The sequence below is a fragment of the Manis pentadactyla genome, chromosome 3, assembly GCF_030020395.1.
Source record: "Manis pentadactyla isolate mManPen7 chromosome 3, mManPen7.hap1, whole genome shotgun sequence".
Lineage (NCBI taxonomy): Eukaryota > Metazoa > Chordata > Mammalia > Pholidota > Manidae > Manis > Manis pentadactyla.
In genome coordinates, this window is record NC_080021.1 from 112,196,087 (window position 1) to 112,217,665 (window position 21,579).

General features: G+C 42.4%; 1 protein-coding gene across 20 annotated transcripts in view; it reads left to right on the plus strand.

Moving 5' to 3' along the window:
* The window catches only part of KIAA1217 (KIAA1217 ortholog), a 638,036-nt gene that overhangs the window by 595,290 nt on the left and 21,167 nt on the right, over positions 1–21,579 (plus strand). For all 20 annotated transcript variants that reach the window (XM_036880951.2, XM_036880948.2, XM_036880956.2 and 17 more), the window contains 3 exons: positions 5,879–6,045; positions 17,675–17,850; positions 21,234–21,364. In XM_036880951.2, the coding sequence (XP_036736846.2) occupies positions 5,879–6,045; positions 17,675–17,850; positions 21,234–21,364 (474 nt within the window). The remainder of the gene's footprint in view (positions 1–5,878; positions 6,046–17,674; positions 17,851–21,233; positions 21,365–21,579) is intronic.

The window sequence follows — 21,579 nt, forward strand, 5'->3', positions numbered from 1 at the left end:
ATGTTGTACCATCCTTGCATCCCTGGGATGAATCCCACTTGGTCATGGTGTATGATCCTTTTGATATACTTTTGAATTTGGTTTGCTAATATTTTATTAAGTATTTTTGCATCTACATTCATCAGGGATACTGGTCTGTAATTTTCTTTTTTGGTGCAGTCTTTGCCTGGTTTTGGTATTAGGGTGATGTTGGTTTCATAGAATGAGTTTGGGAGTATTCCCTCCTCTTCTATTTTTTGGAAAACTTTAAGGAGAATGGGTAATATGTCTTCTCTGTGTGTCTGATAAAATTCCGAGGTAAATCCATCCAGCCCAGGGGTTTTGTTCTTGGGTAGTTTTTTGATTACCGCTTCAATTTCTTTGCTCATAATTGTTTTGTTTAACTTTTGTGTTTCTTCCTTGGTCAGTCTTGGAAGGTTGTATTTTTCTAGGAAGTTGGCCATTTCTTCTAGGTTTTCCAGCTTGTTGGCATATAGGTTTTCATAGTAGTCTTTAATAATTCTTTGTATTTCTGTGGAGTCTGTCGTGATCTTTCCGTTCTCATTTCTGATTCTGTTGATTTGTGTTGATTCTCTTTTTCTGTTAATAAGTTTGGCTAGAGGCTTATCTATTTTGTTTATTTTCTCAAAGAACCAGCTCTTGGTTTCATTGATTTTTGCTATTGTTTTATTCTTCTCAATTTTGTTTATTTCTTCTCTGATCTTTATTATGTCCCTCCTTCTGCTGACTTTAGGCCTCATTTGTTCTTCTTTTTCCAATTTCGATAATTGTAATGTTAGACTATTCATTTGGGCTTGTTCTTCCTTCTTCAAGTGTGCCTGGATCGCTATATACTTTCCTCTTAAGACTGCTTTCACTGCGTCCCACAGAAGTTGGGGTTTTGTGTTGATGTTGTCATTTGTTTCTGTATATTCCTTGATCTCTATTTTAATTTGTTCATTGATCCATCGATTATTTAGGAGCATGTTGTTAAGCGTCCATGTGTTTGTGAGCCTTTTTGTTTTCTTTGTAGAATTGATTTCTAGTTTTATACCTTTGTGGTCTGAAAAATTAATTGGTAGAATTTCAATACTTTGGATTTTATTGAGGCTCTTTTGTGGGCTAGTATGTGGTCTATTCTGGAGAATGTTCCATGTGCACTTGAGAAGAAAATATATCCTGTTGCTTTTGGATGTAGAGTTCTATAGATGTCTATTAGGTCCATCTGTTCTACTGTGTTTTTCAGTGCTTCCATGTCCTTACTTATTTTCTGCCCGGTTGATCTATCCTTTGGGGTGAGTGGTGTGTTGAAGTCTCCTAAAATGAATGCATTGCAGTCTATTTCCCCCTTTAGTTCTTTTAGTATTTGTTTCACATATGCTGGTGCTCCTGTGTTGGGTGCATATATATTTAGAATGGTTATATCCTCTTGTTGGACTGAGCCCTTTATCATTATCTAGTGTCCTTCTTTATCTCTTGTTACTTTCTTTGTTTTGAAGTCTATTTTGCCTGATATTAGTACTGCAACCCCTGCTTTCTTCTCGCTGTTGTTTGCCTGAAATATGTTTTTCCATCCCTTGACTTTTAGTCTGTACATGTCTTTGGGTTTGAAGTGAGTTTCTTGTAAGCAGCCTATAGATGGGTCTTGCTTTTGGATCCATTCTATTACTCTGTGTCTTTTGATTGGTGCATTAAGTCCATTTACATTTAGGGTGACTATTGAAATATACGTACTTATTGCCATTTCAGGCTTTAAATTCGTGGTTACCAAAGGTTCAAGGTTAGCCTCTTTAGTATCTTACTGCCTAACTTAGCTCGCTTATTGAGCTGTTATATACACTGTCTGGAGATTCTTTTCTTCTCTCCCTTCTTATTCCTCCTCCTCCATTCTTCATATGTTGGGTGTTTTGTTCTGTGCTCTTTCTAGGAGTGCTCCCATCTAGAGCAGTCCCTGTAAGGTGTCCTGTAGAGGTGGTTTGTGGGAAGCAAATTCCCTCAGCTTTTGTTTGTCTGAGAATTGTTTAATCCCACCATCATATTTAAATGATAGTCGTGCTGGATACAATATCCTTGGTTCAAGGCCCTTCTGTTTCATTGCATTAAATATATCATGCCATTCTCTTCTGGCCTGTAAGGTTTCTGTTGAGAAGTCTGATGTTAGCCTGATGGGTTTTCCTTTATAGGTGACCTTTTTCTCTCTAGCTGCCTTTAAAACTCTTTCCTTGTCCTTGATCTTTGCCATTTTAATTATTATGTGTCTTGGTGTTGTCCTCCTTGGATCCTTTCTTTTGGGAGTTCTGTGTATTTCCGTGGTCTGTTCGATTATTTCCTCCCCCAGTGTGGAGAAGTTTTCAGCAATTATTTCTTCCAAGATACTTTCCATCCCTTTTCCTCTCTCTTCTTCTTCTGGTACCCCTGTAATATGGATATTGTTCCTTTTGGTTTGGTCACACAGTTCTCTTAATATTGTTTCATTCCTGGAGATCCTTTCATCTCTCTCTATGTCAGCTTCTATGCATTCCTGTTCTCTGGTTTCTGTTCCATCAATGGCCTCTTGCATCTTATCCATTCTGCTTATAAATCGTTCCAGAGTTTGTTTCATTTCTGTAATCTTCCTGGCATCTGTGATCTCCCTCCGGAGTTCATCCCATTTCTCTTGCATATTTCTCTGCATCTCTGTCAGCATGTTTATGATTCTTATTTTGAATTCTTTGTCAGGAAGACTGTTTAGGTCTGTCTCCTTCTCTGGTGTTGCCTCTGTGATCTTGGTTTACCTGTAATTTTGTCTTTTCATGGTGATATGAATAGTATGTGGAGCTGGGACGAGTGACGGCTGGAAGAACTTCCCTTCTTGATGGTTTGTGGCCCTCCTCTCCTAGGAGAACAGCGACCTCTAGTGGCTTGTGCTGGGTAGCTGTGCGCAGACAGGGCTTCTGCTTCCTGCCCGGCTGCTATGGAGTTATTCTCCGCTGTTGCTGTGGGCGTGGCCTGGCTCTGGCCTCTGGTCCAAAATGGTGGAGTCGCTTGGAGGGGGAGTGACCGGGAGGCTATTTATCTCCATAAGGGGCCTCCCTGCTCCCTGCTGCCCAGGGGGTTAGAGTGCCCAGAGATCCCCGGATTCCCTACCTCTGGACTAAGTGTCCCGCCCTGCCCCTTTAAAACTTCCAAAAAGCACTTGCCAAAACAAAACAACAACAACAAAAAATAAATTAATGAATGAAAAATAAATAAAAAAAGAAAGAAAGAAAAGAAAAGGCCGCTCACTTTTCTTTTGTTCTCCGGCGCCGGCCTCTGGTACCTGCTCACCGGTCTTGCTGCCCTGTTTCCCTAGTTTTGGGGTCCCTGTCCCTTTAAGACTTCCAAAAAGCACCCGCCAAAACAAAACAACAACAACAAAAACGGCCGCTCGCTTTTCCTTTGTTGTCCGGCGCCGGCCTCCGATACCTGCTCACCGGTCTTGCTGCCCTGTTTCCCTAGTATCCAGGACCCCATGCATGCACTGTGTCTGTGCTCTGGTCCAGATGGCTGGGGCTGGGTGTTCGGCAGTCCTGGGCTCCCTCTCCCTCCTGCTCTGACTCCTCTCCTCCCGCCGGGAGCTGGGGGGAGGAGCACTCGGTCCCGCCGGGCTGGGGCTTGTATCTTACCCCCTTCGCGAGGTGCTGGGTTCTTGCAGGTGTGAATGTGGTCTGGATGTTGTCCTGTGTCCTCAGGTCTTTATTCTAGGAAGAATTGTCTTTGTTATATTTTCATAGATATATGTGGTTTGGGGAGGAGATTCCCGCTGCTCTACTCATGCCACCATCTTGGCTCCGCCCTTTGAAAGATACTTTTTTAAGCCAATTAGGGGCATTCAGCTTTAACAGATGGTATGGAGATTCCAGCCTCCCCTCCGCACAGGAGGTCAGCCAGGTGCACTGGTGCGCTCCAGATGTGTGAGGGAAAGGCGGAATTCAGAAGGAATGTGGGTCTCCGTTTGACTGAGGCATGAGCAGAACAGCTCTCATTACCAAACAGACGTAGTTTCCTAGCACCAGGTCACTGTCACTGAAGAAAAAGCTTGTTGCACAAATGCTATTGTAGGTGTGATTGTGCATCTATCTATGCCTATCGATGTGTTGTGATGATAAAGTAATTCGACTGATTATAAAAAGAAAACGTCCAGTTCATTGTGATCCCCCTCATAATACTTGATCTTGAAGGCACAGTGTGATTTCTGAAATGCTGCTGTTTGGGGAAATGTTACTGGGTGTACATTGGAGACCTTCACAGTTGGAGAATATTCTTTGGAACAGTTGCTGAGATGGAAAATACTGCTCTTTTGAGGGAGATTTGGATTGGAGGGCACAGCCAAAAGTTGGTCAGAGCCATGACTGATGACAATGGGAATGGCCAATTAGGCTCCTAAAAATAACAAAAAGCTTGGGGTCTGCTCTGCCCAGGTCCTTTGGAAATCTGTAAAATGCTTTCTGGTCTGCTCCCTGATTTCCCCAAGGGGGCCAGGAGAGGGCTGGGAGTCCCCTTCCGTGAGGGTGGGGAGCTTGGTGTGCTGCCAGCGCTCTGCTGGCGTGGCACTGAGGCCAGGCTAGCCAGAAGACAGTTGTGGGGCCCTCCCTGCTCCCTGGCACGCCCCCGGGGGGCCCCGGGGGGCTGCCCTGCTGAGACTTGCAGGGCCATGTGCGCTGGGGAAGGAACGGTTCCCATGCTTGATCAGCCAAGATGGAAAGAGGTCACTGCACGGTAACTGCTCCAGGGTGCTCACAGCGATGGCAGTTCTGTCGAGCAAGGCCAGCCTGGCCCATCGCAAACCTTCCACTTTGTCTTTTACAGGAAAGAGAACTCAAGAGAAGTGTGTGTGTGTGTGTGTGTGTGTGTGTGTGTGGTGTAATGTGAGTGCAGTGTCTACTGTGGAGTGCATCCCGTAGAAATCCATTGTCCACAAAAGAACATAGCACCTCCTTTGGTTCCTGTACCTTGTTCATCTTGTACGTGCTGCTTGGAATCCTTTTTGAGGCATTTTTAAAGCAAAGTTGGTCAAATCAGGCCTCTCCCAGGGGATTTATTACAATACGTGAAGCTTATTTAATGTGGACTTAAGGAGCAAAAGTCTATGGCAGCTAGAAAACTATTTAGGAAGACTTCCTTTCTGCTGCCTTCTTTGATTCCTCTCCTAAAGAATTTTCATATTGCCCCTGGTTTTCTCAGTAAAGAAGATGTGGACAGAGGCCCTATTATTTGAGTCCTGCAACCTGAAGGGATCTACTAGGTTTATCCAGGTCTCAGCTAGCTTCCGCTTGGTCATCAGCTGAATCTCCACCCAGAACTAAGCACATGTTCTTGGGATATGTCCACCTGCAAGAGGCAGTCATATGAACACGTTGTGTTAGGGCCCAGATTTTAAAAATTATTTTTCTGTTATGAAATTACAGATACTCACTATGCATATTTAAAAATTTTTTAAGTAATATAAAAAATGTAAAATTCATAGAATACCACCATCTGCTGTTACTGTTATCACTTTGTTAATGTACATCTAATCTTTTCTCCATGTAAACCTGTGTATTTAAGGAAGATATGCAGATAGACAGACAGACAACTAGCTTCCTTAACATATGCCATGCTATACATATGGTCTGTGGTCTGCATCCTTTGGCATTAAATTTCTCAACACAAACTGTATACTATAGAGACGATAGACTGCATGCTATAACAACGCAGGGATGTTCCATAAGTTATTTCCACCCAATTCCTATTTTGCCATTTAGAGAACCAACATAATTCAAAAAATTTTTTCATAATGAAGGAATGGAATTTTTAGACTTAGTAGTAGTGTTGGGATGGGATGTGTAGCTTAGACTTCGCTTTCTGGCATTCTTAGGCTCTTGGCTCTTCTTTCTCATAGGAATGCCCCACGTTTCTGGCCGGAAGACTCTCAGTGCCCTGGAGCCCATGGGGTCCCCCAGCCAGCCCCTGCCTGCGGGGCCCTCGGCCATCCACATGAGCCTGCTCGACATGAGGCGCAGTGTGGCCGAACTCCGGCTCCAGCTGCAGCAGATGCGACAGCTCCAGGTACAGACCTTGTGCCTTGTGGACGATGGCCTGTGTCTTAGTTGCCCAGAACCAGCTTTCTCCTCCCATTCACACCTCCCACACCCCTAGCCCCATATCACCTTCCTGGGGCCCTTCCCACATCCTTTTCTAGGGGATGACAAACTGAATAGTAGAACCATAAAGGCATGATTTCCACTCTCACACACTTAACCTTAGTCTAGAACCTTCCACTGCAGCAATAATCAACCTATAACCACTTCTTTAAGTTATGCATGCTTCTGCACATGAAAAGACCATTAAACATCTGCTTTTGGTGAGCTGAAAGAAGAGGAGCCTATGGAGCATTCTAACAGCCAGTTAAGACTTCATGTTTAGTGTGTTTTGGCTCCTCTCTCCACCCCAAAAAGCATGCACAGGGTGCCACAGTCAGCTAAGGTATTTTTTGCAAGGAACTATGATGTATTTAGAAATAGAGTTTAGACTAGAAGATGAATTCATAAGGCCAAGAAGCCATCATGGGTGATTTGTTAAGAAAAATATCTTCCTTTTTTTTTGTATAGCATGTTTTATATTTTCCTCACCCTTTCTTGTTCATTGTTCAGGAATATGTGAACTTGATGGGAATCAAAAGAGAGAGAAAATGACTCTTCACGTCATAAACCTTGGTGTTCATCCCATCAATCTGACGAAGCAGGCTAATGAATCTCCAGGGTCTGGGTACTAGGAAGCCGGGGCCATGCACCACTTAATGAGATCAAAGGTGGTCTACTTTGCATATCAGCCTCACGCTTCCCTGCCTGTGGTGGCAGGTTGATCACTGAAAAAGTAGTGCTGGCTGAGACTATACCCAGGTGTCCTCCCTGACTTCTGGAAGCTTGGAGTCTAAATACTGGTAAAAGGCAAACCCTCCCAGGAGCCAGGAGCTACTGTGGCATCCTCAGTAGACACTGGAATTCAGCCTCCTGAATGGATGAGGTTCAGCTGGGAAGGCTTCGAATCGCAGCTTCTCTCTCCCTGCGGCTCGCTGATGGCCTGAGGCTGAGATTTTTTACCCCCTAATTATTAAAGCTAAGGAGGTGATTTCCCATTACCCTCTACCACCCCGAGAAAAACAGAAAGGCAGCTAGCTTGAGAGACCTGCTCCAGGGCCCCATCACGGACCAGGAGGGCTGAGAGACCACCTGCTCAATGCTAGGTTTCCAGAGGCTGCTCTGTCCCTCAGGCAGTCCCAGACACCTTGGACATCCCATGCAAACTCATTTAAATCCTCTTGTGAATCATGTCATCTGTGAAGTTCCCATCCTTTGCATTCACTTCTCCTTGCTTTGCAATTTTAAAGACACTTTACAATGAAATGAAATGTACAGGTTGGACTGACGGTGTGTGCTAGGGTGACAAAGTCCTGTTTCTACAGTGTCCAGGTGGTAACTTAACAACCAAAGTGGAGGAGGGACAATGGCAAGTTGCCTCTAATGAACGGTCACCACTCTTCTCCGGCCAGCTCTCAGCCTAATAAAATCAGTCCAGTGTTTCAAGATGTTTCAATATTTCAAGAGAATCTGAATGTATATAGGTTTTATATGAGATACCTGTATTCATTCTAAAATAGTTGGAAAGTCATTAAACACCAGTGATTTCATACCGAAGGCCAAATGACACATGTATAAGCCAGAGAGGGTCTCCATCTTACCTGGGTTTATGGAGGGTAGGCCCCTTCTCACATGCCTGCATTTTAGTGTCACCTGCTGGCTATTTGGAAGTTGTCACTCCTCATTGGACCCTCATGAGAAAAAAATTCCTAAATATATCATTGGTTACACTTACTTGTTTTCCAAACCTAGCATTTGTTGGTTTGGGGGCAGGGTGGAGATGCTTTTAGCATAAGTGCACCACACTTCTCCTGATGTGTTGAAAATCTGACTGGGAGGCTGTAGATGGCCAGCTTTGTTTGGTCTCTTGGCTGGCTGGGACCGGTCTCCCACAACTCACCCCTCCTTGCAACCCTTGAGTTGTGGCAGATCAGTTGAAAAATCATAGACTCTCAAACAACAGGCTGCTTTGGTCAAGGTCTAGGAATGCTGTCTTAACCACACAAGTGCCTTTATTGCCCCCAAACTGCTCAGCTTTTCCAGCTTCCGGGGTGTAAAGAACAATGAGCAGATGTGCTCTTGAGCTAAGTGTGTGCAATTCTAAACTACAGACATGTCGGGGAAGATAAGCAGGTTACTTGCTAGCCTGGCTGCCACTGTTTCTCCCTCAGTCTTTGTCTTCTCTGTGTCCCCATCCACTTCCCTCCCTGTCAAGACTTGTCTTTTCAGTCAGGGGAGAGTCTCTTTAAGACAAAAACAGTTTAGAGTAATTAAGCTATCTCTGCACCAATTATCTTTCATATGTATTATACACCAAAAGTGAACTGCAACCCCTAAGTGATTATAAGCCCAATAAAGGAACTATCATTAGAGATACACGAAACTCCACAGTAGAGTCTCCAAAGGACAAAAATTGAATTAGAAATTCAAATGTTCTTTGAACTGTGTTATAAAATAGTGAAACTGAATGAAATCTTTTGTGCTTGGCAGCCGGCTCTGGTAATTAGATAATTAAATCAAGGGAAAATCCTAGACTGTAGAGCATATCCTATTCATTTTCAGAGTTGATGAATTATCCTCAGGAATAGAAATTTGATGCAGACACAGTGGGCTGGGTAGATTTAAATAGGGCAAAAAGAATGTCAAGGGAGGCAAAAGGAACCTAAGCAGAAGATTGAGAAACCCTTTAAAACTCATATAATTCCCTGCTCTCCAGTTTCACATGGATTATCAATCTAAGAGAATGGTTCTTAATCCTGGCTACCTGTTAGACTCCCCTAAGGCCTAAACAAAAATACTGATACTCAAGCACCACTGCCTGAGTCTGACTTCATTGGTGGACCAGAGGCCAGGTGCTGGTGATTCTAGAATATTCCAGGGTAAGAACTACTGCTCTCAGTTACCATGAATGCTCAATCCATTGAGATACCTCTTGGAAATACTGAGATCTGTCAGCTCTCACAAGGGTGAGGCAGAAATAAATGGGTTACCCACCACCCTGTCATTGGTTTGACTCACCCAATGACTTCAAAGCCCTGACTTCAAACAATGCACCTTGCTCCCAGTGGCTGATAGGATGTGTTCTCTACTTTGTTATAATTCATACAAGAGCTGTGTGGAACTTTTATGTATGTTCCCATTCCTAGGTAACAGTTGGGTCTGCAATGAGCTGGCAACAGGTGAAGGTCTTATATCTCACAAATGTTCTCTTCAAAAGGTGATTATCTTTATCTATTACCTTGTCTGGTATGATTTTTTAAAGCCTACTTTTCCTAAATGATGAGCTGTATCTTTTTTCCAAAATGCCACAGTACTTGGATTTTACCAAGGTAATCCCACAGCCACAGAAGTGACTGCAGTCTTCCCCTTTCTATGGGCTGAGGGGAGAGAGAAACTTCTGGAAGATATGTTACAAGTCTGGCAGGGGGCAGATGAGACATGGCCTAAAGAGAGAATGGATACATCCTACCTCTCTAATTCTCACAGTCGTTTTCTCTTGGTTCCTATCGCCTTATTCTGCTTCCTGATAAATAAAAAATGGGGTTATTCTGAACTTAGCGTTCCATTTTAAGATGATGAGAATTTACTGTGTCTTCCCAGGAGAGGGAGGAGGTAAAAACATCCACATAAAAGAGCAACAGAGCAGTACACAGAGACTTTGTATTTGAAATGATTTAACTCACTAGTTATCTTAAGGTGTATATTTTTATAAAATAGTGTCTCAAAGAAATGTGCCAGAATCTCATTTATCTTCTGACATCCAAATGAGTGGTCATGGGAATGTGTAAAGCATTTCTCACATTCCCTGAGAAAAGCACCCTAGAGGCTGGCCCTTCTTGAGCAGACCTGTTTTCCCCCACCAGGCAGAAATGGAGCCAGTACAGGGGTTGACAGTTAGGTTTCCATACAAGGTACAAGCCCTAGACAGACCTTCACACGGATGCTAAGATAGGAGACACTGCCCAGATGACACGTAGTTGTGACCAGGCATGCTGTGCCTTGTTCCCTGATGCCTTGGGGATCTTACCAGGTGGCTGTCATCATGAATCTTCCTGATTTGTAGCCCCACCACTGTTCAGTGTCACTGTCGGACAGCAAAATCAATTTGATTACACTGTATACTCTTGGCAAGACTGACAGTCTTAGATTTTACCTAACTGATCAAGATCGAGTATGTGAGGTACATGTCTAATTCGAAGTGGGTGGAATTAGGCTTAGGCAGTTGCCTAGTTTCTTGATGAAGTTGATATGGATAACTTATTTGGTCCATTTACATTTTTAATGGCCACAAACACTATTTCTGTCTGAGTATTTTTATTAAAACTTCAAGACACAGCTTTTCCAATAAATTTATGTTTCCAGAAGTGAGGGAGTAACTGCACCCATTATTTGCCTTCCACTGTTGACAACTAGAAAACTGGAAAATAAATACATCTATGAAACAACTGTTTTCAGACACTGGGTAACAGACAGCACAGGACTGTGGTCCTTAGGAGGATGCGCACATAGGTGGTGAGAACTACCCTTGGCTCTGCTTTCTGCCTGATGGCACTTTTCAGATCACAAGGCAGAAAGGGAAAAACCAAGCAGACCACTGACAGTCTTGGTTGAGGAGATAAGATCAAAGTTTAGAGAGCTGAGGTACCTAGAATTTGTGGAGTGCCAAATAAGAGGCAGCTCTGAAGAGAAAAGTGTATATAAATCAGTGGGTGTGTTATTGATCAAGCCAAGCATGTGAAGTGTGGAAGACCACTGAGCCAGGCAAACACAAAGTGGGGTGCCCCAAGCTGAAACATTGCCAGAGCTCCCCCAGGGCTGGGAGATGTTCATGTTGGGACAAGCAAGAGTGAAGAGGCTTTATAGATCACCTGGGCATTCCGAGATCAGAGAAGGGCCATATTTTAGTCTTAGGACTAAACTAGCCCCAGAGTAAAGGCTACCCTTGATTCACTCTAGCAAAGCTTAAAAATAGCCTCTATAGAACAAAAATGATCCACAAGTAACTGAACCATATTCCAGAGAAACTCCAACCTTAGTACAGGAAAACAACAGAATCCAACATTACATACCAACATCTGATAAAAAATTATTAGATACATGATGCAAGAAACATGACCCATAAACCTAAGGAAGAACCAGTCAGTGCAAACCATCCAGAATGACAGGGATAGTGATACCAGTGGCAAGGACTTTAAAATAGCTGTTATAATTATTCTCAAGGATTTAAAGGAAAACATGAAGACAATAAGATGAGAAATGGATGACATAAGAAAAAAATCTAAATGGAACTTTCAAGACCTGAAAAGCACAATCTCTGATCACACTTAATAGAAGATTATTACCAAAAAAAATCAGTCAACTTGAAAAGGTATAGAAACTGTCCAAACTGAAGAATATAGAAAAAAAAAGACAGAAGAAAATGAGCAAAACTTAGTAATTTATGGAACAATACTAAGTAGTCAATGGGGAAGAGAAAAATATTAGGAGAAATAAAGGTTGAAATTTTTCCAAATATGATGAAATCTGTAAATCTACAGACTAAAAAAAGCTCAATAAACCCCTAGAATGATAAGCACAAATGAAACCACACCAAAGCACACTGTACTCAAATTGCTAACAATTAGAATAAATAGAAAATCTTCAAAGCAGCCAGAGGAATAATAAAGACACACTACATACAGGAAAACATAAATAAGAGTTAATACTAACTCAGAAGACAGTGAAATGATATCTTTAAAGTGTTGAAAGGAAAAAACTCCTCCAGAAAATAGAGGACACTTCCCAACTCATTTTATGAAGCCAGAAACCAAAAATATAAGAAAAGGAAAACACAGACCAATATCCCTCATTAAAATATGTGTAACAATTCCTTAATAAAATATTAACAATTGAATCCACAAATATTTTAAAAGGATAATATATTACCCTGGGTTTTATCCCAGAAGGAGAATATTGTTTTTAATATGGAAAAAAAGGATCAATGTATTTTACCTTATTAATGGAATAAAAGAGAAGAATCATATTTCAATAAATACAGAGGAAAAAATGACAAAATTCAATACCAATTACAAAAATACTCAGCACTTTAGGAATAGAAGGGGGCTTCCTTAACCTGAGAAAGGGTGTCTGAAAAACCTGCGAAGAACATCGTTAGTGGTGAAACACTGCACACATTCCCCATAAACTGCTATTGAACACTGTATTGAAGATCCTAGCAAGTGTGATAAGCTTAGAAAAAAGAAAGAAAAGGCATGCAGCCGGGAAAGTAAAAACTATTATATGACATTGTAGAACAGGAAAAACTAATCTATAGGACAGAAATCAGATAGGTGGTTTCTTTGGGCTGGAGGTTCGCAGATTGATTGCATCATGAAGGAATCTTCTAGGGTGATGAAAAATATCTGTCTTTTCAGTGGTGGTTGCATGGGGGTATACATTTATCAAAATTCACTGACCTGTGCATTTAAAGTGGCTATATGTTACTGTTTGTAAACTATACCTTATTAGAGTTTTTTTAAGTTAACTGAAATGTAGGTATTACTGCTAAGCAAAAATAAGCAGAATGATTTGAATTGTTGATGGTGAATTTATTTGAAGCATTTAGAGAGAGAGAGAGTAACCCACATCCTGCCACTGCTATGAGGAGCACAGGGTCCTGAGGACAGTGGCCAGAATGCCAGGTGGGGAGGGGGCAGGGCCTAGACTAGGGAATCAGAAAGAGGACCTTTGCACATGCTTATTCCTTCATGATTAACTCGCTGGTGCCCGCCTGCCAGCCAGTGTGCTGTGAGCAGTTACCTCTAGTCCTGCGGGCTGGCTCTAGCAAGCCCCTTTCTGGATCACACAGCCTGGAACTCAAGGGAGCCCCCCTCCCTACCTTCCTCCTCCAGTGCAATACTTTGAATTCAGTCTGTTATCAGTTGAACAATTTGACTACTTACATGCAGTTGTGGCCTTCTGATATATCCGTAGGTTTCTCAAAAATGTTATTTTGAGATTCGTTCCTACAGCAGTACGTGTTGGGCACCTGCTGTGTGCTGGGGACTGTGTTCATGGCTGGAAATACAAAAGACATTCCCTGCCTCAATAGAGGGATGACATAGGGTGGCTGGAAAATTAGAGTTCAATTCATACAACCGGTTCTCATCCTAATTCAGCCCTTAATTACTGAGTAACCCTGAAGAAGTCACTTAGCTTCTCAGGGCTTCCCTTTTCCTATCTTCCAAATTTCAATTTTAAGAATTTTATACATTCCAGTAATAATTTCTAGGTTGATAGCCACTGTTGATATCCCCCACTAACTAGACCATAACCTTACTGAAGCCTGTCCGTGAGGTCTGGGCAGGAGGGTCAGGTACAGAGGGCTGGGCCCATGGCTCACTGAGGCCTCCTCTCAGACCTGACACTCACCCTCGGTGGCACAGGAGAATCATCCAGGAATTTAAGTGCCTGGTGCCCAGGCTTCACAGAAGACCAATGAAATCGAAATCTCATGGGTGGGATGGGGTTGTAAGGACCCAGATGCCGGTCACTTTCAGACACATTTAAGCATCTATTTATTCGTCCCTTACATAGCTGTCACCCCTCACTTCCCCCTTCCTGTCAAAGGAAATAGCACTGTGGAATCTGACACAGGGCATTGAATTTGAGCATACATAGCAGGTAGTTTACTGTGTGTATTTAACAACCATTGCAGTCAGAGCAAGTCAGGGCTGAGCCCAAGGCATATCTGAGCCCTGGGCCAGTCAGCCCATATTTCTACCATCTGGGAAGGAATTGTGGGTTCTCCATTGTCTGTTATTATCAACATTACTGCTTGACTCAGTTCATGCATGCATTCAACTAATATTTATTGAGTGCCTGCTATGTGCCAGGCACTATGACCTGGAGACGCTGGAGAGTACAAGTTAAGCAGGTGGAAGGAATCGCAGACGCAAAGTCCCTGCAGCAGAAAGGAGCTTAGCCAGAAGAACAAAGAGGATGTTGGTGTGACTGAAGCAGAGTGTGCCAGCTGCATGCAGTGCGTGGAGGCTGGTGATGGGGGAGAGGGCCAGACTGCCCTGTGCCTTGTGGGCAGAGCTGTAGCTGCACAGATCCTGGGAGGAAGTTGGCCTCTGTGCATTGTCTCCTTACATGGTGACTTTCAGCAATATACTGACTGACTGTTTTTAAGACCACAGTCAAAAAACATTATTAGCAAAAGCAGTAGTCATGAGTCACATAGAGGAGGTAATCCAAGAGCTGCACATCTTTATTTGGTTCACTCTCAGACAAAACCATGGCCCCCACCCCCACGATTCTGCTTGCTGAGAACAATATTTGGTAGGTGTGTGCCAGACAATATTATAAGCACTTTATTGCCTCACTGAATCTCCATTACCAGTCTATGAGATATAAGCTATTACTAATAAGCTATTACTATCCCTTTTTATAGATAGATACAGAGAGATTAATAACTTGCCTATGGTTGCATGGCTACTAAGTAGTAAAATGAGAAACTGAACCCAAGCTGGCTTTCTCTGGATGGCTATTCATCATAGTGCAAAGCTGACAGTGACACATGTTGGTAGCTCTGCTTTTGACTCATGTTGAAATGTTTTATCTTTACCCAGAGAATATGGAAAATATGATGGAGCTTCAAGGAGGTGCTAACATGGTCAGATAGCACTTGCACAGATAACAGATGGTCGATAAAGACACCACTCCCATGAGATGATCTCTGGTAGTTGTAGAACAGTCCATGAAACAAAAAAAAAAACCAGGGAAATTTTTGACATAATATAAAAACTGTAAGATAATTACTGTTTTTGAGGGCTGATTGAATAGATTCACTTGATGGTTGTGCTATCAGAGAATTGTCCTGCCCCAGGGAAACACAATCTTCTTGCAAACAGGAATCAAGTGTTTCAGTAGATTCTTATGAAGGCTGGATACAAACTGGCATGTGTGCTACTCTCCTGGAGTGAGAGAGAAGACTGCTCTGGAAAACATATGGAAAACTATGTGGAACTTGTGGTCTTCTTTATGCACATAGCCTACATAAAATCCAGAGAAAATAGTAAATTACCAAGCGCTTTAGGCTCATCAGAAATCATTGTCATTGCCACCATCAACACAAATCGTACTGTCTAGGACTACTTGGTATTTGGTATATGGGCCCATATAACAAGAGGGACACAGATTCTCTTTTAAACTGATATGCTGAAATAGTCTATAGCCAATTCAACATTTATTGAATACCAAGCAGTTTCTCATTTAATCCTCAGAATAGCCCTGCTACGGGAAGTGAATTTCATCCTTAGAGATAAACTGAGGCAAAGAGACTCTTGAGTAACATTCCCAAAAGGCACAGTAGCCAGGGAGAGGGTTTGGGTTTTGATCTAAAGTGGAACCACAAAAGACCCAAAGAGCCAAAGCAATCTTGAGGAAGAAGAACAAAGCTGGAGACATCATACTCCTTGATTTAAAGCAATATTACAAAGCTACAGTATTAAAAACAGTATGGTATTGGCATAAAAACAGACACATAGATCAGTGGAACAGAATAGAAAGCCATAAATAAACCCATGCATATATGGTCAATTAATTTACAGCAAAGGAGGCAAGAATATACAACAGGGAAGGACAGTCTCTTCAATAAATGGTGTTGGGAAAACTGGACAGCCACATGCAAAAGAATGAAAATGGACCACCATATTATACCATACATAAAAAGTAACTCAAAATGGACTAAAGACTTGAACATAAGATCAGAAACCATACAACTTCTAGAAGAAATCATAATGGTAAGCCCTTGGACATCAGTCTTAGCAAAGGTTTTTTTAATCTAACACCCAAAGTAAAAGCAACAATAGCAAAAATAAACAAGTGGGACTACATCAAATTTTAAAGCTTCTGCACAGCAAAGAAAACCATCAACCAAATAAAGGAAAATATTTGTAAATTACGTATCTTATAAGGGGTTAATATCCAAAATAGATAAAGAACTCATAAAACTCAATAGCAAAGAAAAAATCTGACTTAAAAAATGGTCAGAAGCAGTGACCGTAATGGGGTATCTGGGGGGGACTTGATAATGGGGGGAGTCGAGTAACCAAAATGTTGTTCAAGTAATTGTTAATTAATGATATAAAAATTAAAAAAATAAAAAATAAATGGTCAGAAGATCTGAATAAACATTTTTCCTAAAGAAGACAGACAGATAGCCAACACGTATATGAAAAGGTGCTCAACATCATTACTCATCAGGGAAATGCAAATCAAAACCACAATGAGGTAACACCTCACACCTATTAAAATTATTTTTATCCAAAAGACAAGAGATAACAAGTGTTGGCCAGGATGTGGAAAAAAAGGGAATCCTTATGCACTGTTGGTGGGAATGTAAATTGGTGCAACCACTATGGAAAACAGCATGGGAGTTTCTCAAAAAATTACAAGTAGAGGTACCATATGGTCAAGCAATTCCATTTCTGGCTATTTATCTGAAAAAAATGAAAACACTAACTTGAAAATATAAATGCTCCTCCATGTTCATTGCAGCATTATTTACAATAGCCAAGATATGAAAGCAACCTTTGTCCATTGATAGATGAACAGCTAAAGAACCTATGGTGTGTGCATGTGAGTGTGTGTGTGTGCAATGGAATATCGTTCAGCCATAAAAACGAATGAAATCTTGCCATTTGTGACAATATGGAAGGTTATCAAGGGCATAAGGCTAAGTGAAATAAGTTAGAAAGAAAGACAAATACCATACGATCTCACTTAAATGTGGAATCTAAAAAACAACAGAAAGACAAGCTCATAGATACAGAGGACAATTGGTGGTTGCCGGGGTTGGGGAGAAATGGGCAAAAGGGGTCGAAAGGTTAAGAAAAAGCTTTTAAGATATAAAAAGCCAAATAGTATGGGTACTTCAGGTGCCACAATAGGAATAGGCTAGTGAAGGCAGTAAGAAATATTTGGTTCAGGAACTACATCTCCTATCATTACAGATCTCCTAACACCATAAGCCATATTCCCAAAAATTCCACTCTTGCACAAAGAGCAAGTGATGTTGTCAAGATCACATGAGATCAAGGAGGGAGGGCAGGTAGGGCCAAGGGTTCTGCAATGGCCCAGCTTTAGTCCTGGGTTCCAGTTCAGGAGTAGTAAATTATGACCAGGCATCACCTACAGATCTATAAAACCATTTAAAGAAAAATTTTTTTGAAGAATGCTTGGCTCTAAAGCCGTTCCCCTAGCCATTCCCCATAAAAACACGCCCTTGAGAGTTCATGCCCATTGTCCATGATGAACTGACCAGAGCTTAGAAAGGATCCTGTTTTTTGCAGACACAGACTTGAAAGACTGGGTGTCAGTTAACAGCTAAAACTCAAATGTTGGATGAAGAAGCAATATTACATAGTGTCTTAGCTCCCTTTCTTTTCTCATTGAAATGAATATTCAGCTGCAGGGCTGTTAATCCAAACCCACTTCTGAAGACTGCCAGGCATTCAGTTGCCAGGATGTCAGTCAAACAGACCCAATGGAGGTTGATTTCTTTTGTTTAACAGCTGCAGAACCAGGAGCTGCTGAGGGCAATGATGAAGAAGGCTGAGCTGGAAATCAGTGGCAAAGTGATTGAGACAATGAAGAGACTGGAAGATCCTGTACAGCGACAGCGTGTCCTGGTGGAACAGGAGAGACAGAAATACTTGCATGAAGAGGAGAGGATTGTCAGGAAGTTATGGTGAGTGCCCATCACTTGGTCCATGGTTAACTGGTAAACCTGAAGAGCAGACCTGCCTTTGTCAACCAGGAGGCCCTTCCTAGATGGTGTTCCCTCTCTCTCTATGGAGCACCCACTGTGTACAAGTTCAAGTTCTGCTGGTTATGGATGTCCGTGGACACTTAGCTCCCCTTCACCCAGCCCTATGCAATTCCAACAACCCTGGGGGACCAAGCTAGGCTACTGGAAAGCTGGAGCATCACACTCTTTGCTAAGGCTCAGCAACACATAAATGTAAAAGGAGCAAATGGCAAAACCCAGTGATAAATGGGAAATCTTCATTTAATCTCAATCAGTTAAAAGTAATAGCCAAAAATCACTGTGTTAAAATCATCTTTGTATTACTCATCTGTACTTAAAATCACAGGAGACTTTAAATGTAAAACAGGTCTGATTCAGACTGAAAAATGCTTCCTTGAATGTTACCAATCTTGTATGAAGTTGTTATGGAAAGCATCTATCACGTCCCACCATTGAAAATGAGCAGAGTTTTATTACTCCCGCTGCTCCCTGTCACTAGTGCAGGCTAATTCTTTTATGTTAATGTATGTTTTGTTATGCAACAAAAATTTATCATAGAACTGTTTCACCTTTTAGTATCACAAATAGTCATTTTGGTGGATTCTTCTAGCATTGGTAATTCTCTTGTTTCTTGGAAAGCTTAAATCTCCCAAATTGGGATTGTAAGGCAGCAACTTTCAAATTTTTCTCATGAGCAGAACCACCAAAGTCTCCTTGAAGGAAAGTGTTGCTTTCTACCACCTGATATTTGAGCTGTAGTTTTTATCACCTCTGATGCCAATCCAGTGTGTCTAATTAAAATTAGAATATCCCTCTCAGCAGTCTAGAGGGGGGGAAAAAATCAATTCAAGTTCTTGTTTTCTGAAAAAAATTAAATTTGACCACTGTTCATTAACATCTGAAAGTAGCTTCTAAAATTTTATTTAGCTCATGCATTTATAGACAGCTAATCACCCACTGTGAGGTAAGAAGGCTATTATTTGTCTGAAATATTTTTGTGACAGCCTCATTGTCTAAAAATAAGTCTTAAGAGTCTTCTTGAAAATGTCTTTAAAAATACATAGCTTATTAATAATATTTTTATGAATTTTCCAATTAAATTATGAAAAAATTAATTTCCTTCTTTTAAAAATTATGTTTATTGGTTAGCTGAAATAAACTCTTGCTTCTGACCTAGAAGAGGCATCTTTAATCTCAATAACATCCTGAGATGTGTAGCCCAGCATAATAATGAGATAGGAGAAGAAATGGATCCAACATACTGGGAGGACTTGATCTGGGGCTTTGGGGACAGCCACATGGCATAAGACGGGCCCAGGGCAGCTGGACTTCAGCCGTCACCTCTGTGAACACCTGGTGTTCTTTTGAGCAAAGTCTACATCTCAAAGGTCATATTGATGCCTGTGACCTTGAAAATTTATTTTCAGCCTTCATTTTAGCTCTGTGGTCTCTTTTATGTTTTGAATAGATACACTTCATCTGCATGCTTTATGTATAGTAGATATCATAAATATGAGCATAAGTGACATTTTCATGTATGATCACATCAGTACACATTTGTGTATGTTCCATAACCAACAAAGGAAAAGCTATGACATTTAAGGGTCTCCTGTATGCAGGGTTATGAAATCCAAGAGACATATTGTGTAGAGGCAATTAAAATAGAATTTTAGGCAGACTGACTTTGGGTCAGATGACAGCTCTCTGGGGTATTAATTGCATCCTGGCAGGTTTGTGGATTGTTAATGGAACCATGACAACATCTGGGTCTCAGCTCTTCCATCAAAACTTGGACACACTGGACAGTGTGTCCCTCCTATGCATTAAAGTAAGTCCGTTTGGTTGTGAAATGGCTCCATTATTAGACTCTTAGGAGAGAGAGCACACATTCTCCCCACTCAGGGATGCGGTAGCTATAGAGTTTTCCTGTGAGTGGGTTCCCCTAGCAGTATATAACTGTCCTCAGTTTGTAAATAAGGACAATGAGCAGATGAGGCTTCCCGTTTGGGTCCTGAAGGTGCATCATTTCATCTGAAGGGATCATTGGCAATTTTGGTCCAGGTTCCATAACCGAAGAAAAGGCATCACCCAAACTCCACCCGACTTCTTCAAGGTAGATGAATCTGTTGTTTACCCCAGGGTCCTTGTTAGACATACGCACCCCTCCCAAGGCTGCCAAGCCATCCATTACTCCGTCCGCTTGCCCGCCTAGTAGGTAGGGTCCTTAGGTAGCGTCTTGGCAGGCCATGTTTTCAGGTCCCGGTGCCTGCCTGCCCTTTGCTCTGTCAGCTCGGAGCAGGGCTCTGGCTGGTGCAATAGCTGTTCACTTTCTGCCACCTAGTGGTGATTCGTCTCACAGTTCTTTTCGTCTCAGGAGATTTTCTGTGGTCGGTTTTACAGGCAAACTGAAATGATGCATGTGTTTGGGATGGGTTAATAATGTGTCCAGGAGACAGGATGGTGCTGTTGGTTTTCCATTTGGTTGGTTGGCTTTGGGACGTGGAAGACCTTAACTTAGTTCCACTGGAACTGGCAGTACCCTAAAGGATTTGTACATGTCTGTCCATCTGTCTCTTTCTCTCTCATACACACACACACACCAGAAATCAGATCTGTGATCATTTTTTCTCTTTGTAGCTTAGAAAGGAAAGTCAATCCTTATGATGGGACAATCATATAAGCCAGAGGTTCTCATTCAGGGGCAAGTTAGCCCCCCTCCCCACCCCCAGGGCATTTGCCAATATCTAGAGACATTCATGCTTGCCACAAGTTCAGGGAGGCAGGTGGCTTCCTGGCCTCTAGTGGGTAGAGAGCAGGGGTGCTGCCAAACACCGCACCATGCACAGGATGCCCCACAGCAGAGACATATCTGGCCCAAAATGTCAATTCCCAGCGTGGAAAGCCTGCTGTAAACCATCCAGCTCTGCGTCTTGCTCTCCACACGGGCACTCTCTCTCTCCCTTCCTCTCTCGCTCTTGCCCTCTCTGTCCTCTGTCATGTCATGCAGTGCACATGTCCCTCCCTTGCTTGGCATCAGCCCCCCTGAGAATACAGCATGGGCTCTTTGTCAGCCATGCCCCCTCTTCCCTCGGCCAGCCTGGACTTCCCCGTGAACGGGCCTGGGAGAGCCTCCCTGCACCTGCCTTACACTTCAGCAGTACACTTGGAGCCAAACCAAGCTATTCTTCTAAGATGTGCTCCCATCATCTCATGGAAGGGGGCAGGGCTGGGGCACCATGCGCAGTGGGAGTCTCCAGTGAGCGCCTGTCCTTTTTGGGGACCTCATTGTTCATGTCCGTCTGCTGGTCTCCTCGCTCCCCCAGTGAGCTGGAGGACTTCGTTGAAGACCTGAAGAAGGACTCCATATCGCCTAGCCGAGTGGTTACTCTGAAAGATGTGGAAGATGGGGCCTTCCTCCTACGGCAAGTGGGTGAAGCTGTAGCTACCCTGAAAGGTGAGCTTTCTCGCCCAAGGGAGAAGTGTAACATGCGTTTCCTGAGATGTTTGAAAATTTGTCAAATAACGAAGGATTCATGCACTCCTGTGCCAAGTATTCCTCAGACTCCTACCTGGGCCAGGCGCTATCCTAGGTACTTAAGTGACATCTCTGAACAAGGTAGGCTAAGGTCCCTGTCTTCCTGGAGCCTGTGTTTTCATGGGTACTGTAAG